Source organism: Choloepus didactylus, chromosome 1 (assembly GCF_015220235.1).
Source record: "Choloepus didactylus isolate mChoDid1 chromosome 1, mChoDid1.pri, whole genome shotgun sequence".
In the NCBI taxonomy this organism is placed as follows: Eukaryota; Metazoa; Chordata; class Mammalia; order Pilosa; family Megalonychidae; genus Choloepus; species Choloepus didactylus.
This window is the reverse complement of record NC_051307.1, coordinates 249,137,052-249,151,655: the sequence shown is the minus strand read 5'-3', so window position 1 is coordinate 249,151,655 and position 14,604 is coordinate 249,137,052. Positions and strand designations below refer to the sequence as shown.

Below are 14,604 nucleotides of genomic sequence, written 5' to 3'. Positions count from 1 at the left end.
CAGATGTAATTAAGTTAAGGATCTTGAGATAAAGAGATTATCCTGGATTACACAAATCGGCTGTAAGTACAAGTGTCCTTATAAGGAGGCAGTGGAAAAGTTGATTACACAAAAGAACAAGGCAGATGGAAGTCTAGAGAAGCAGAGCAGAGAGAGAAGATGCTACACTGTTGGCTTTGAAGACAGGGAAAGGGGCCACAAGTCAAAAAATGCAGCCCTAGGATCTGGAAAAAGCAAGGAAGCAAATTCTCCCCTATAGCCTCCCAAGGGAGCTCGATTCTGCTGACACCTTGACTTTAGCCCATTGAAACTGATCTCAAACCTTTGACCTCCAGAACCAAAAGAGAATCAATTAGGGTTGTTTTAAGCTACTAAGTTTGTGTCAATTCTAAAAGCAACTATAGAAAACTGGGACAAGCCATATTAATATCAGAGAAAGTAGATTTCAGAGCAAGGAATATTGTTAGGGATAGAGAGGAGCATTATATGATGATAAAGAGGTCAATTCTCCAAGGCAACCTAAGAAACGCTCAGTGAGTGTGCACCTAACAACAGAGCTTCAAGATACAGGAGACAAAAATGGATAGAACAGAAAGGAGAAATATAGTTGGAGACTTCAACCCCCCTCTTCCAGTAATTGATAGAGTAAGTAGGCAGAAAATCACTAAGGATCTAGTTGACTGAACAACAAATGACAGCAGAATACACATTCTTCTCAAGTGCACATGGAACACTCACCAAGGTAAAGCATATTATGAGCCACAAAATAAATCCCAACAAATTTAAAATAGAAACCATACAAAGTAAGGTCTCAGACCATAATGGAATTGAACCAGAAATCAGTAATAGAAATGTATCTGGAAAAATCCCCCAAACTTGGAAATGTAAAAACACTTCTAAATACCCATACACTTTGAGAGGAAGCCCTAAGGGCAAATTTAAAAATATCTTTAACCGAATGAAAATGAAAATACAACATAGTGAAAATTGTGAGATGCTGCTAAAACAGTACTTAGAAGGAAATTTATAACATTAAGTGCTTGTATTAGAAAAGAAGAAAGGTCTCAAATCCATAGCCTCAGCTTCCACCTTCAGAAACCAAAGAAAGAAGAGCAAATTAAACCCCAAGCAAGAAGGAAGGAAGGAAATACTAAAGATTAGAGCATAAATCATCAACTATGGAAACAGATAATCTATAGGAAACAAAACAAGAGAACTAAGAGTTTCTTCTTTGTAAGCATCAACTGAACTGATATACTAGCCAGACCAACCAAGTTTGAGAAGACACAAATGACCAATATCAGGAATGAAAGAGGGGACAGCACAACTGACCCCACAGACGCTGATAGGATAGTAAGGGAATACCACAAACAACTTTATATCCATAAAATCAGTAACTTAGATTAAATGGACCAATTCTTGGAAAAAAGTGATGCAGATCTCCCTTGGGATCCTATCCATAAAGTAAGGAGGAACAAGAGACCTATGCCCACATTAAAATCCTGTTTCCTCAATAATGATTACAATTGGCAGTAGTAGTGGCAGCAGCTCACATTCACTGAACACTGACTATGGGTACTTGATCTAAGCGCTGCGCATATGGATTCATTTATTCTCCACGACAACCCTCTGAGGTAGGTGCTATTATTATTTCAATTATATGGATAAGGAAATTGAGGTTCAGAGACGTTAAGCATCTTGCTGACGATTACCCAGCAAGTGACAGGTCTGGGTGCACACAAGTGTGCCTGGCACTGGCCCAGTTGTAAAATTGGTTGTCCCATGACCATGAAACCCTCTCAACCCTGGGTTGCTCACCCTACGCCAAGCCTCTCAGATCCCAAAACATTTTTCGCATCATAACTGAATGAATGAATGAGTGAATGAATGAACTGAGTTTTAAAAATAAAATCCAAATCCAATGTTGATGCATTTTTTTAAAAAAAAATGTCTACCTCACCTGCACAGAAGGCGGAGCCGTCGTAAATGTTGGAGGTCTCCCTAAAAGGGCTGTCTGTGCCACTCACATCGTGGTGGTCTCGGCTCAGGACCACGGGCGCCTGCAGGGTGGAAGGATGCAAGATGCCAGTCAACAGTGTCCAGCCTCTGCTGCCCGGTGGGGATCAGGGGTCCTTCAGAACCCTTAGAAATAGACCTTCAGCAAGATGCCAAAGGGTGCACCATCAGCATCCGGGACAAACTGTATGGAAATACGTTTATATTTGCACCCGAGAAATGGGAAGAGGGGTTGCCCTGGGAGAAGGACTGGGGGGCTAAGAACTGGGGTGGGAAGGAGACTGGCTGTTATGGATGGAACCACATCACCCACAAAGTCATGTTCAAGTCCTAACTCCTCTTCCTGTGGGCGTGAACTCATTTGTCAATAGGATCTTTGAAGATGCTATTAGTTAAGGTGAGATCAGACTGAAGCAGGGAGGGTCTTCACCCAATATGACTGGAGCCCTTACAAGCAGAGGAAATTTGGGCAAGGTAAGGAGCAGGAGACAGACAGGAGAGAGACGGCCATGTGACAGAGGCAGAGAGGGAGTTTCGGATCTCCAGCCAGCCACAAGCAGAATGGGACAGTCTTCAGAGGAAGCACAGCCTGCCGACACCTTGGTGCTGGACTTTCAGCCTCCAAAATGGTAAGACAATAAATTCCTTTTTTTTTAAGCCAATCGGTCTGTGGTATTTGTTACAGCAGCCCTGGCTAACTGACACTGGGTTTCTCCCAAATTCTCTTTTAATGAATTTTTAAATCATGTGCAGTCTCATCTGTTTAAAAACATTAGAAGATGGATTCTCTTGCAACCCCAGGAGAATAAAATCATAGATGGCTTTTCCCCAAGTGGACACTGTCTTTAGGAACCTGGTGACTGGTGGGCAAGGCTTAGATTTTAAAAAAAAATTTTTTTAAGAAATACCAGAAGAGACAGGCTGGACCAGGCTTATTCTTTTAGAAGTTCTCCAAATCTTCCAGACTAAAATCCCAAGCCTATGCACAACTCTTTCCAATGCTTTCCTGTAATGAACAATGGATTCGATGGATTTGGGTACTTTGTATATACCCAGAATCAAACATGTGCTTTACACATGTCAGCTCATCTATTCTTCACAGTAGCCCTAGGCAAACAGGCATGACAATTATTGCCCCCATTTTATAGACAAGAAAACTGAGGCACGGGGAGGCTAGTGAGTGGATGAGCTGGGATCTGAGCTCGTACACACTGTACCCAAGTCTGAGTTTTACTGCTGTGCTACCCACTCCAGGCAGCCTGATTCCTGGGTCTGTGCTGTAATGAGAGGGGCTGGCAGACCCCCAGGAGGTGGACATGCTGTCGGTGGGCCTGGTGGAGGTAGGGAAGGGAAGGGAGGCAGTGACCTGGAACTACCTAGCCAGGTGATCTTGGGCCACAGCTAAGCACTTATACTTGGTTTGATTTTTTTAATACATGTGTGGACAGCACTTCCTGATCCCTGGAGAGTCTCAGGCAGCTTGAGGATCTGTCAAATACAGCACAACCACTCTGCTACTTTATATCCACATGATGGGACTTTCTCAGCCATTCTGCAGGCAAAGCAGAACCCTTTCCAAGGACAGGTTAATTTGGCCAACCTGGTTTAAAAGCAGGTTACCAAGTGCTGTGCCCAGGGTGGTCCCCTCTGCCCAGATGGGCTCCCCCCAGGTGTTCCGGCACATTCTTGTCATTCGGTCCCAGGACATCAGCAGTTGAGCTCAGGCCTGTCCTGGTCCCCCATCTAAAGTCACCACTCATCCCTGTCCTCCATCGCACTCCACCTTGTCGCCTTGATCTGTTTTCTTTGCAGTGCCTGTCACCGTCTCGAATTATCTCTGCACCTGCCTGTTGGGTTGTGCACTCCCAGTTTCCCTTCATAAGCTGCACATTGGGGGAGGGCAGGGGCTGGGTCTATTTTGTTCTTTGCCTGTGCCCAGTGCCTAGCACAACCTGGCTTAGAGAGGTGCTCCATCCAGCATCGTCAAACGAAGGGATGACTTGAAGGAGGGCGGATCCAGCCTGGATGGGAGCATCCAAGAGAATGGCCCGGCCAGCCTTCACTGGCAGCCCTTTACAAACACCGTGTGCTTTGAGGAAGCGCTAAGCAGCAGTGGTTTCCACCTACACTCCCACAGAGGGGAGACGGGCTGCTGTCTGTGTCACCTGGAGCCCCCAGAACCATCCACAGGGAGCCTTCACATGCACCCATCTTGATTTCTTTTTTGGTTCGAATTGTGAAAATTCCAGGCACTTCCAACAAAAGAAATGTTGACAAAAACTCTGCAGCATGAGTGTTACAAAAAAGAGCAGTGAGGAGGCCTCTCCCAGGGAAGGTGCCTGGAGTTCTACACCTTTTCAAAGGGAAATGGGGAAACCCTGGGGAAGTCTGCAGTCATTTTAAAAAGAGAAAATCTTTTAAAAAAAGATTTGAGGTTAACATTCTTTCTTCTTTCAGAGAAGAGGGGAATGGAGGTGCTCAGAGAGGGCACCTGACTTGTCTGAGGTCACACAGCAAGGCAGGCCTGGTCACCCAGTGAAAACCAGCGCTCAGTGCCAGCCCCTGGTCATCCACACAGGCTGGGGTAGGGCACTAGCCTCTTGACCGTCTCCTTCCCACCTCCCTTACAGCACAGGTTGGGTCCCAGGACAGCTCAACACCTCTGCAGGTGCAGTCTGCAGAGACCAAAGACTTCACAGGCAAGAGTTTGGGCCTCATCCAGGGGATGGGAGGTGCACGGGGAGGTGGGCGTGATCTCCCACCACTACCATAGCCTGGACCTGAGGGATGCAGGCAGGAAGCCCCACATCCTTGAGGCCCTTGTGGGGTCTGGCAGGAGCCCGGCGGTGCCTGCACCGATGGGAAGAAGCCTAAGGGAAGCATCCCAGGAGCCCTCACCTTGATCTTCCTGCTGGCAATGGCTCGGTTAATGGCCACGGCGATGGCCACACGGCCCTTCTGGTCCGAGTACAGGATCCTTGCCTGGGAGCCCACCACCTGCCGAGAGAAGGGCAAGAGGTGCTCAGCAGAAAGAGACAGACATGCCAGGACTTGGCCGGTGGGGTGCCTTGTGGATGGCACCCAGGCAGTGGGAATCCCACCAGCAGCCAGACGGCCCTCTAGGAAGACCCCCAGAAGACCTCTGAAGTGCCTCAAAGCTCCAAAATCTGTGGCCTAGAGATGGGTCCTAACGTCTGGTTGCCCTGAGTGTTCCTGTGCAGTCTGGTCACCTGCCCTCCAAGACACCTTCCATGATCCATCACCTAAAGGGTTAATCCTGGAAGGCTCTGGAGTCCCTGAGTCCACCCATGCCACAGGGATGTTATGTGTTATAAGCACTTTCCCCAGTGGAATCCTTTCGATAAAAATATTTACAGTACCTAACACTAGTTTTGATCAAGCCTGGCCCAACTCCAAGTGCTTTGTACATAGTCTCTCAGTAATAAGTTTTAGGAGGAAGAGAACTATTATTATCATGTAAATTCCATTTCCTAGGAGAGGAAACCAGGGCCCAGAGAGGGTGAGCAACTGGTCCATGGGCACCCAGCCGGGGTTGAACCCTGTGTCTGACGTCAGCACCTGTGCCCTCAAGCATCACACCAGAGCACCTCCCCAAGGGAATGGCTGGTTTTCCCAGGATATTTCCCAGGAAACAAATCATTCTTGAGCACAGCGGTTCTCAACCAGGGGGGACAAGTCTGGAGACATTCTGGGTGTGCTGCTGGCAGCTAGTGGGTCGAGGCTGGTGATGTTGGTAAACATCCCATAATGGCCACCCGACAGCAAAGAATTACCCAGCCCCAAATGTCCATAGTGCCGAGGTGAGAAACCCTAGCTTTGCCAAAGAGACCGTGAGCCTGTTGGCCAAGACACTTGGTCTGCTTGCTTCCTCCTTCTTCCTGGCTTCCAACTGAACAGCCTTATTTCATTCATGCCTCAAATCCTTCTCAGAAAAAAACTATAGTGTAATTCGGTGTGGCAGAAATTTTTAGATTTCTTGCAAAAAATGGTGGAGGAACTGACAAAGGCACACGAAGAGTCTGGTGGGTCCTCGAAGAGTACAGAATTACCATAGAACCCAGCAAGCCTGCTCTTAAGTGTATGCCCTTAGGAATTGAAAGCAGGGACATGAACAAATACTTGAACACCGATGTGCATAACAGCCTTACTCACAATAGCCAAGAGGTGGAAGCCACCCAAGTGTCCAGCGACAGATGATGGTTAAACAAAATGTAGTCTATGCACACAATGGAATATTACACAGCTGGAAAAAGGAATGACATTCTGATGCATGCGACAACATGGAAGAACCTTGAAGACATCATGCTAAGTGAAAGAATCCAGGCACAAAAGGACAAACAGTGTATGATTCCACTTACAGGAAAGATCTAGAATGGGTAAATCCATCGAGACAGAAAGTAGGTTGCCAGGGGCTGGGACGAGGGGAATGGAGAGTCATTGCAGAAAGATACAAAGTTTCTGCTTGGGGAGATGTAAATGTTCTGGAAATAGAGAGCAGTGATGATTACAATGTATGTAATGTCACTGAACTGTATGTACCCTTAAAAATGGTTAAAATCATAAATTGTATGTTCTGTATATTTTACCATAATGAAAAATGAAAAAAGTGTACTTTAAAAGAAACTGTTGAACTGCAACCCAGTAGCCTTGATTCTTGAAGATGATTGTATAACTACATAGCTTACACGGTGTGATCATGTGATTGTGAAAACCTTGTGGCTCACACTCCCTTTTTCCAGGGTATGGACAGATGAGTAGAAAAATAGGGACAAAAAATAAATGAAAAATAGGGTGGGATGGGGCGGGGGGATGGACTGCTTTAGGTGTTCTTTTCTACTTTTATTTTTATTCTTATTTTTATTTTTTTTGGAGTAAGGAAAATTTTCAAAAATTAATTGTGGTGATGAATGCACAATTATATGAAGGCACTGTGAACGACAGATTGCACACTGTGGATGATTGTATGGTATGTGAATATATCTCAATAAAACTGAATTTAAAAAAAGAAACCAAATTAAAAATTTTAATTCTGCAATCACCATCACTTCACAGAACAAAGAGCAATATTAAGTATCAATGACGTGATCTCTGAATAATTTGATCTCAAAAAAATTGTTATTATTTTTGCCCTGTAGCAGCACAGCTGACTACTCCTCATCCCTCACCCTTCCCACAGCTTCTCCTTCTCAGTCATTTTGGGGCCCCTCCCTCAAGTTGGTCCTTCTCTCTCCTCATGCCACACTTGCCCCAGGGCCCTCTCATTCACCTCCATGTCTGTACCAACCCTGCACACATTTCCATCTCCAGCCCCCTCCTCCCCTGAGCCTCCAGCCCTCAAGCCTTATAACCATTGGGCTCAGGCACCCCAAATCCCACAGGGTCACGGAGACATTTGTTAGCCCAGGGGTACCATGGCAAAAACACAGGTGCACCCGTCTATTCAATGGCGAGGCAGAGGTTGTTCAACCGCAGAAGCCCAGGAGCCAAGGGGATTCTCACAGGCAGGTGTGGACAGGTGTTTAGACCTTAACTCAAACGTCCACTACTCTGAGAGACTTTTACTGACCATTTTATATAAAGTGGTCCCCACCTGACATCACTCTGCTTGGTTTTCTTCATCACACTTACTGCTTTAAGAAAGAGGGCAGGGGCTCATGCATCTGCTCAAGTTGTAAACCCAGCACCATGCCCAATGTGTATAATAAGTGCCACCAAGGACACGTTCCAAGCATGTCACTTGTTTAAACCTTCAAATCAGCCCATGATGTTATCATCATCTCCAGTTTACAGAGGAGTGGAGAATACACATGCTCAGAGACGTTGAGCCACCTGCCCAAGATCACACAGAGGAGATCACGGACCCAAGCAGCCTGGCCCCAGAATCCCTCCCCCAACTCCCTGGGCCACTGGCCAAGCTTGGCAGTGACCTCCCCTCCTGGAGATGCTTATAGAAATGAAGCCAAAGATGGCTCTATGTATTGGACCTGGGTTTACATCTCACATCTTCACAGCGGCCCAGATCTCCAAAACCCATTGGCTCCAAACTCAAATTCTCATGCATACTGTTATTTTAAGAAGAGCCCAAATAAGCAACTTTTAACTATTTAGAGTTCACTTGCTCGGCAGACCCTGAGAACCTGCACGCAATATCTGCTTGCCTTTGACAAGGAGAAAAGCCTGCAGTTAGAAGGCACCAAGCCACTTCGGGCCACTTGAAGCTCTCTGGTCCAGTATGTCCCATCGTGCTGACTGTCAAAAGTTGCCTAGACTTCCACCACTTTTCCTCCACCCCAGGGGTTTGTTAGGTTTTTTCCCTTGCCCTGGTGGAAGTTTGCAAACTTGGCAGAGCAGTAACCGCCCCCACCAATAATTAGCTTATGCATTACTGCCATCTAGTGGTCAAATATTTTTCTTGGTCATCTCCAAATTCTCAAATTCGCACTCACTACAGAGGTCCAGCCTTGCACCACCCCCCACCCCCAGACCCCTGGGACCCACCCCTGCCTCCCATCAGGCCTTGCACCCCTCACCAGCTGGTGCTTGGCGGCCTCTCGGATCCAGCGGATATTGTCCTTATACTGCTGCTTCACGGAGATGTTCACTACAGGCAAAAAACAGGAGAGAGGGTGTCACAGGCGCTGGGAGACCCTGCCCCGGGGCACAGGTCCTTCCTCACACAGGATGGTCGGCATCTGTACCTGTTCCAAACCCCTCACCCGAGTCCAGGACACAACTTGGGGTCAGGGAACCCCTACCTCCTACACCACACCAGGCCCTCCCTAATGTCACCTCTTCAGGAGGAGGGAGCTTAGAGAGGGGGGCTCACAGCTGGGGTGGGGGGATGTTGAGCTTTGTCCCATGGGGCCTCAAAGCAAGCGGGCAGGGGGCTTCTAGGAGACCCCCTCGGAACAGATGAGACCCTAGGGCCTCTGCTTCTGGGCTATGCCCTGAGGAATTGACAGCAAAACCAGAAGGGGCTGTGCAATTATTTGGGGGGCAGGGAGGGGAGTGTAGCCACTCTACAATGGGGCAAGTTGCAGATTCAGAAAGGAAAGGAGAGAAATCCAAGGAAGAGACAGGAGTGAAAGATGACCCCAGAAGCCTCCCCACTCCACCCCACCCATAAAACCACCCAGAGCAACACAAGTATACATGAGGAAAAGCCAAAGCTTCAGGCTATGCCAGGATGGAGAAGTCAAGGCTATTCTAACCCTTGGATGAAACAGGGTAGCTTCCCTCAAATCAGAGGTTTGGGCATCAGCCCGTTCAATGGAACCACACATTCCGATTTCCAGGCCCCACCAGCAGCAATTCTGGGGGAGCAGGTCCGAGGTTGGCTGTTGGGATCTGTCTATTTATTAACATCCCTGGGGATTCTCATGTGACATCAGCGATTGGATGCATCAATGCACAGCTGAAGGAATATCCATTCCTCCAAAAAACATTTACCACGTGCCAGCTATATGCCAGACACCACCCTAGGCCCTGGAGAAATGTCACTCTGTGTTACAGAGGAAGTAAAGTGTGAAGAGATGGTACTAGGACGGTGGGGTCAGGACCCAAGAAGTCCTCTCTAGGGAGGCGACATCTGAGCTGGGTTCTAAGTGCTAACAAAGAACCAGCTACATGAAGGTCTGGGGAAACAGCGTTGTTTCAGTTTGCTAATGCTGCCTTTTGCAAAACACCAGAAATAGATTGGCTTTTACAAAGGGGGGTGATTTGGTTACAAAGTTACAGTCTTAAGGCCATAAAGTGTCCAAGATAAGGCATCAGCAATAGGGTACCTTCACTGGAGAAAGGCCATTGGTGTCTGGAAAACCTCTGTTAGCTGGGAAGGCACGTGGCTGGTGTCCACTTGCTCCCAGGTTGCGTTTCAAAATGTTGCTCTTGGGGCGTTTATGTCCTCTGTTAGCTGCAGCTCCTCTGAAGTCTTTCTGTTTGTGAACCCCTTTATAAGACTCCAGTGAACTAATCAAGGCCCACGCTGAATGGGCGGGGCCACACCTCATGGAAACATTCAATCAGAGGTCACACCCTAACCAAAGGTGTCACTCACAGTTGGGTGGGTCACATCTCCATGGAAACAACCTAATCTCAATATCCCATGAGATTGGATTAAAAGATCATGGCTTTTTCTTGGGGAACATAATATATCCAAACTGGCACAAGTGTCTTGGGAAGAAGGAGCAGCAAGCACAAATGTCCAGAAGCGAGAACAAGTATGGCTTATCCCATGACGGACAGAAAGCCAGATGGGCTCAAGCATAAAGGGCCTGAAGAAGAGGAGGGAAGCCATGCTTCTTTAGAACCAGCACATTCTAGCTCTGAGAGCAGGCAGTGACATTTTCAGAAATTTTCAGAGCTGGTTGTTCAACATACTCATCGTTAAACATTTAATTACATAAACTTACAGTTAAATAAGGTATATTTTAAAAGGAAGATAATGCATTCTCAAAACTCAACAGTTTCTAATTAGTTTACTACATTTTGCTGTCACAGATGTTTGTGAGACTCTTTATGTCTATTGTAATAGGGTAGAAATAAGTCATACTGGTGTTACTGCCTGTCTCTTTCCAGCTCCATGTTCACTGATATCACAGCCATAGCTTGAAATCTGCCATGGTGGAGGATTTACCCTACAACAATCAATAAAGGCAACATATTGGGAATTTTGTTTTTTGTTTTTACTGAGCTCACCAGCAGACACTGGTGATAGGTTGTGCAGGGTTTGCCCACCTGCTGAAGGGTGTAAAGCTGTCCTACCCACCAGGGGACAAAGTTTACCAAGAGAAGGCTTTCCCTTTTCCCTCTCCCCATTTGGCCTTGCCCCCACCCTGCCTGGGTGTCTCTCCTTCCCATGGCCTGGTTCTCCAGCCCTTGGGTCCCAACCCCAGGATCGCTGGCCCCAGCTCACCTAAACCAGAGGCCAGTGGCACTGTTTAAATGGCCTGAACAAAATTCCCAGACATGAAAGAGAAGGGCACCCCAGACCTGCAGAAAATCTTGAGAGACACAGTGGGGAGAGAGCTTGAATGGATGAGGACGTTTCAGGAAAGAACCGTCCTCTCCAAGGAATAAAGAGCAACATCAAATTCATTAACAAGAACAGACTGTGGCTGAAATCAAGGGATGGGGACCTATAGACATGGGGAGACCACGATGATGCGATTAAGAAAGGCAGAACCAACACATTGTATCACCAAAATCAGAGCTAAACTCAAGAAACGCTGACACAAAAACATGGGAGAGGGCATGAGCTCTATGTGGAAGGCAGAACAGGGAAACCCACTGTGATCAGTAGGGGCTCTTAGAAAAGCAGTTAAAACATTTAAATGGTTCAGAAGCAGTATTGCGAGGCATAAACCCAAGGTCTCAGGCTCAGATGGCTACGGGGCCAGGCTGAGGATCTGCATGAGAGAAGCTGGGGAGCCAGGGACAGTGGCTGGCTGGAGAGGACATGCTGTATCCAGGGCTGCCTGGAGATGTCAACCCAGCAAGCCCAATCCCAGGAAGCACTCAGTTATTCAAGCCCACAAGCCCCGTTCTCCTCCAGCCACTTTGAGTGACTTTTGGTCACTTGGAACCAAAGGGTCCTGACTGGCAGAAGCAGAGGACAGAGCTGGGAGGACAAAGATGTGGCTGCCAAGTATGAGGTCTGTGCTCCCTCACCCAGTGCTCTGCTACCATTATAAAAGGGTCCTAGAGAGAAGGATTGCCAGTGGTGGAGGGATGTGCCAGTTTGGATAGAATATGTCCCCCCAAAAGCCATATTCTGTAATGCAATCCTGTGGGGGCAGATTGATTAGTCTGTTGATTAGGTTGGAAACATTTGATTAAATTATTTCCATGGAGATATGGACCACACCCATTCAGGGTGGGTCTTAATTAAATCACTGGAGTCCTATAAGAGAGCTCACAGACAGAAGGAGCTCAGAGCAGCCGAGAGAGACATTTCACCAAAAGCCAATTTGAAATACAACCCAGGAGCAAAGGACCAGCAGACGTAGCCACATGCCTTCTCAGCTGACAGAGGTGTTCCAGACGCCATCGGCCTTTCTTCAGTGAAGATATCCTCTTGTTGATGCCATAGTTTGGACACTTTTATGGACTTAGAACTGTAAATTTCTAACTTAATAAATCCCCTTTATAAAAGCCAATCCAGGGGATTCTGGGAAGATGGCGGCATAGAAAGAAGTGGAAGACTTAGTCTCCCCCAGAACAATTCATAAATGAACAAAAAAACAGTAAATAACCTGGAATGGTAGCAGGGAGACAAACGTGACAGTACACTCAACATCCACCGACATGAATTGGGAGGAATGCCCAAGATCACACCATAAAATCTGTAAGTAAAACTGCGGACCCGCGCTGAGAGCTGAGAACCTAGAGCCGGGAGCCCCTCCCTCACGGAAGCCGTGCCGTGCACTTTCTCAGCCCAGCCCCAAGTGAGGTTTTAATAATAACTGCTCAATACAGACAGTGAATCCTCAACAAGCAGATAGAGGCTTTTGGTGACAACTGACCTTGGGAGAATCGGGGGAAATATTCTGTCTGTCACTCTCTCTCTGTGGAGAAAATCTCAGCTGCTCTCAGCCCACAAGGCGTTGCAGTAAAGACAGCCTCACACATTCTGCATTCTGAAACGAGCTGAGAGCCCCGCAGCACAGCCAAGCGGCCCAGGGCTTCCCTAGAGGGACGGCGCACACTGATGACGTAGCACGGCATCCCCCTCGGCTGAGGGAGGATCGCGGCTGGGAGGGAGGATCCACTCGGAGAACCCAGGGGCACTACGCCAAGTCCGGTGGTTTATGGGACACCGAGAGAGAGCTGCCCCTCCTCCCTGACCACCCGTGCGTGCACCCCACATTCAGGGCGGGTGACTCCAGCGGCGCGCCCAGGCTGAGCTCTCCAACTGAACACACAAGAATCATTTCCCCACACTACTGACTGGATGGATATAGGTGGCTCACAGACGCCATCTGCTGGTTACTTAGAGAAAGTGTGCGTCACCAAACTGTGTCTCTGAAAGATTAGATTGATATCCCTTTTTTTTTGATACAACTTGAAAGAACCCTGTCAAGCAAAACAAATGCCAAGAGGCCAAAAACAACAGAAAATCTTAATGCATATGATAAAACCAGATGATATGGAGAATCCAGCTCCAAACACACAAATCAAGATCTTGGAAGAAACGTTATACCTCGCAAATTTAATTAAAGAACTACAATCAAAGAACAAAAACATGGCAAAGGATTTAAAGGACATCAAGAGGACCATGGCCCAGGATATAAGCGCCATAAAAAAGACCCTAGAAGAGCATAAAGAAGACATTGCAAGAGTAAATAAAAAAATAGAAGATCTTATGGAAATAAAAGAAACTGTTGGCCAAATTAAAAAGACTCTGGATATTCACAATACAAGACTAGAGGAAGCTGAACAACATCTCAGTGTCCTAAAAATCCACAGAACAGAAAATGAAAGAACAAAAGAAAGAATGGAGAAAAAAATTGAAAAAAATCACAATGGATCTCAGGGATACGATAGATAAAATAAAATGTCCAAACTTAAGACTCATTGGTGTCCCAGAAGGGGAAGAGAAGGGTAAAGGTCTAGAAAGAGTATTCAAAAAAATTGTTGGGGAAAACTTCCCCAATCTTCTACACAATATAAACACACAAAGCATAAATGCCCAGCGAACTCCAAATAGAATAAATCCAAATAAACCCACCCCAAGACATATTCTGATCAGACTCTCAAATACTGAAGAGAAGGAGCAAGTTCTGAAAGCAGCAAGAGAAAAGCAATTCACCACATACAAAGGAAACAATATAAGACTAAGTAGTGACTACTCAGTGGCCACTATGGAGGCAAGAAGGCAGTGGCATGACATATTTAAAATTCTGAGAGAGAAAAATTTCCAGCCAAGAATACTTTATCCAGCAAAACTCTCCTTCAAATTCGAGGGAGAGCTTAAATTTTTCACAGACAAACAAATGCTGAGAGACTTTGCCAGTAAAAGACCTGCCCTACTTCAGATTATAAAGGAAGCCCTACCAACAGAGAAACAAAGAAAGGAGAAAGAGATATAGAGAATTTTAACAGACATATATAGTACCTTACATCCCAAATCAACAGGACACTCATTTTTCTCTAGTGATCACAAATCTTTCTCCAGAAGGGACCATAAGCTGGGACATAAAACAAGCCTCATTTGATGCTGAAGGACTACAGAATGTTTAGGATTGATTGCATAGATCCAGAAATAGATAGCATAATACTGTGTGATGGTAGCACGGTATTGTAAGTACACTGAACAAAGATGTCTGTGAGTAAAGCTGAAAGAGGTGGGATAGGAGAATGTATGACACCAGAGGTAAAGATAGATGATAAAGACTGAGACTGTATAATGTGGCAAAAACTGGAGTGGCCAATGACTGTTACTAAATATACAAATATAAAAATGTTTTTGCATGTGGGAAAGCAAATGAATGTCAACCATGTAGAAATTTGAAAAAGGGATGGAATTCAGGAAAAAACATAATCAAAGCAAACTGGAGTCTATGGTCA

The 14,604-nt window shown here is 46.4% G+C and overlaps 1 protein-coding gene across 4 annotated transcripts in view; it reads right to left on the bottom strand.

Annotated features, from left to right (window-relative positions):
• UROC1 (urocanate hydratase 1) overlaps positions 1 to 14,604 on the bottom strand; it is a 68,376-nt gene that overhangs the window by 17,657 nt on the left and 36,115 nt on the right. For all 4 annotated transcript variants that reach the window (XM_037803445.1, XM_037803465.1, XM_037803455.1 and 1 more), the window contains 3 exons: positions 8,568 to 8,638; positions 4,915 to 5,013; positions 1,961 to 2,060 (listed from right to left, as the gene is read on the bottom strand). In XM_037803445.1, the coding sequence (XP_037659373.1) occupies positions 1,961 to 2,060; positions 4,915 to 5,013; positions 8,568 to 8,638 (270 nt within the window). The remainder of the gene's footprint in view (positions 1 to 1,960; positions 2,061 to 4,914; positions 5,014 to 8,567; positions 8,639 to 14,604) is intronic.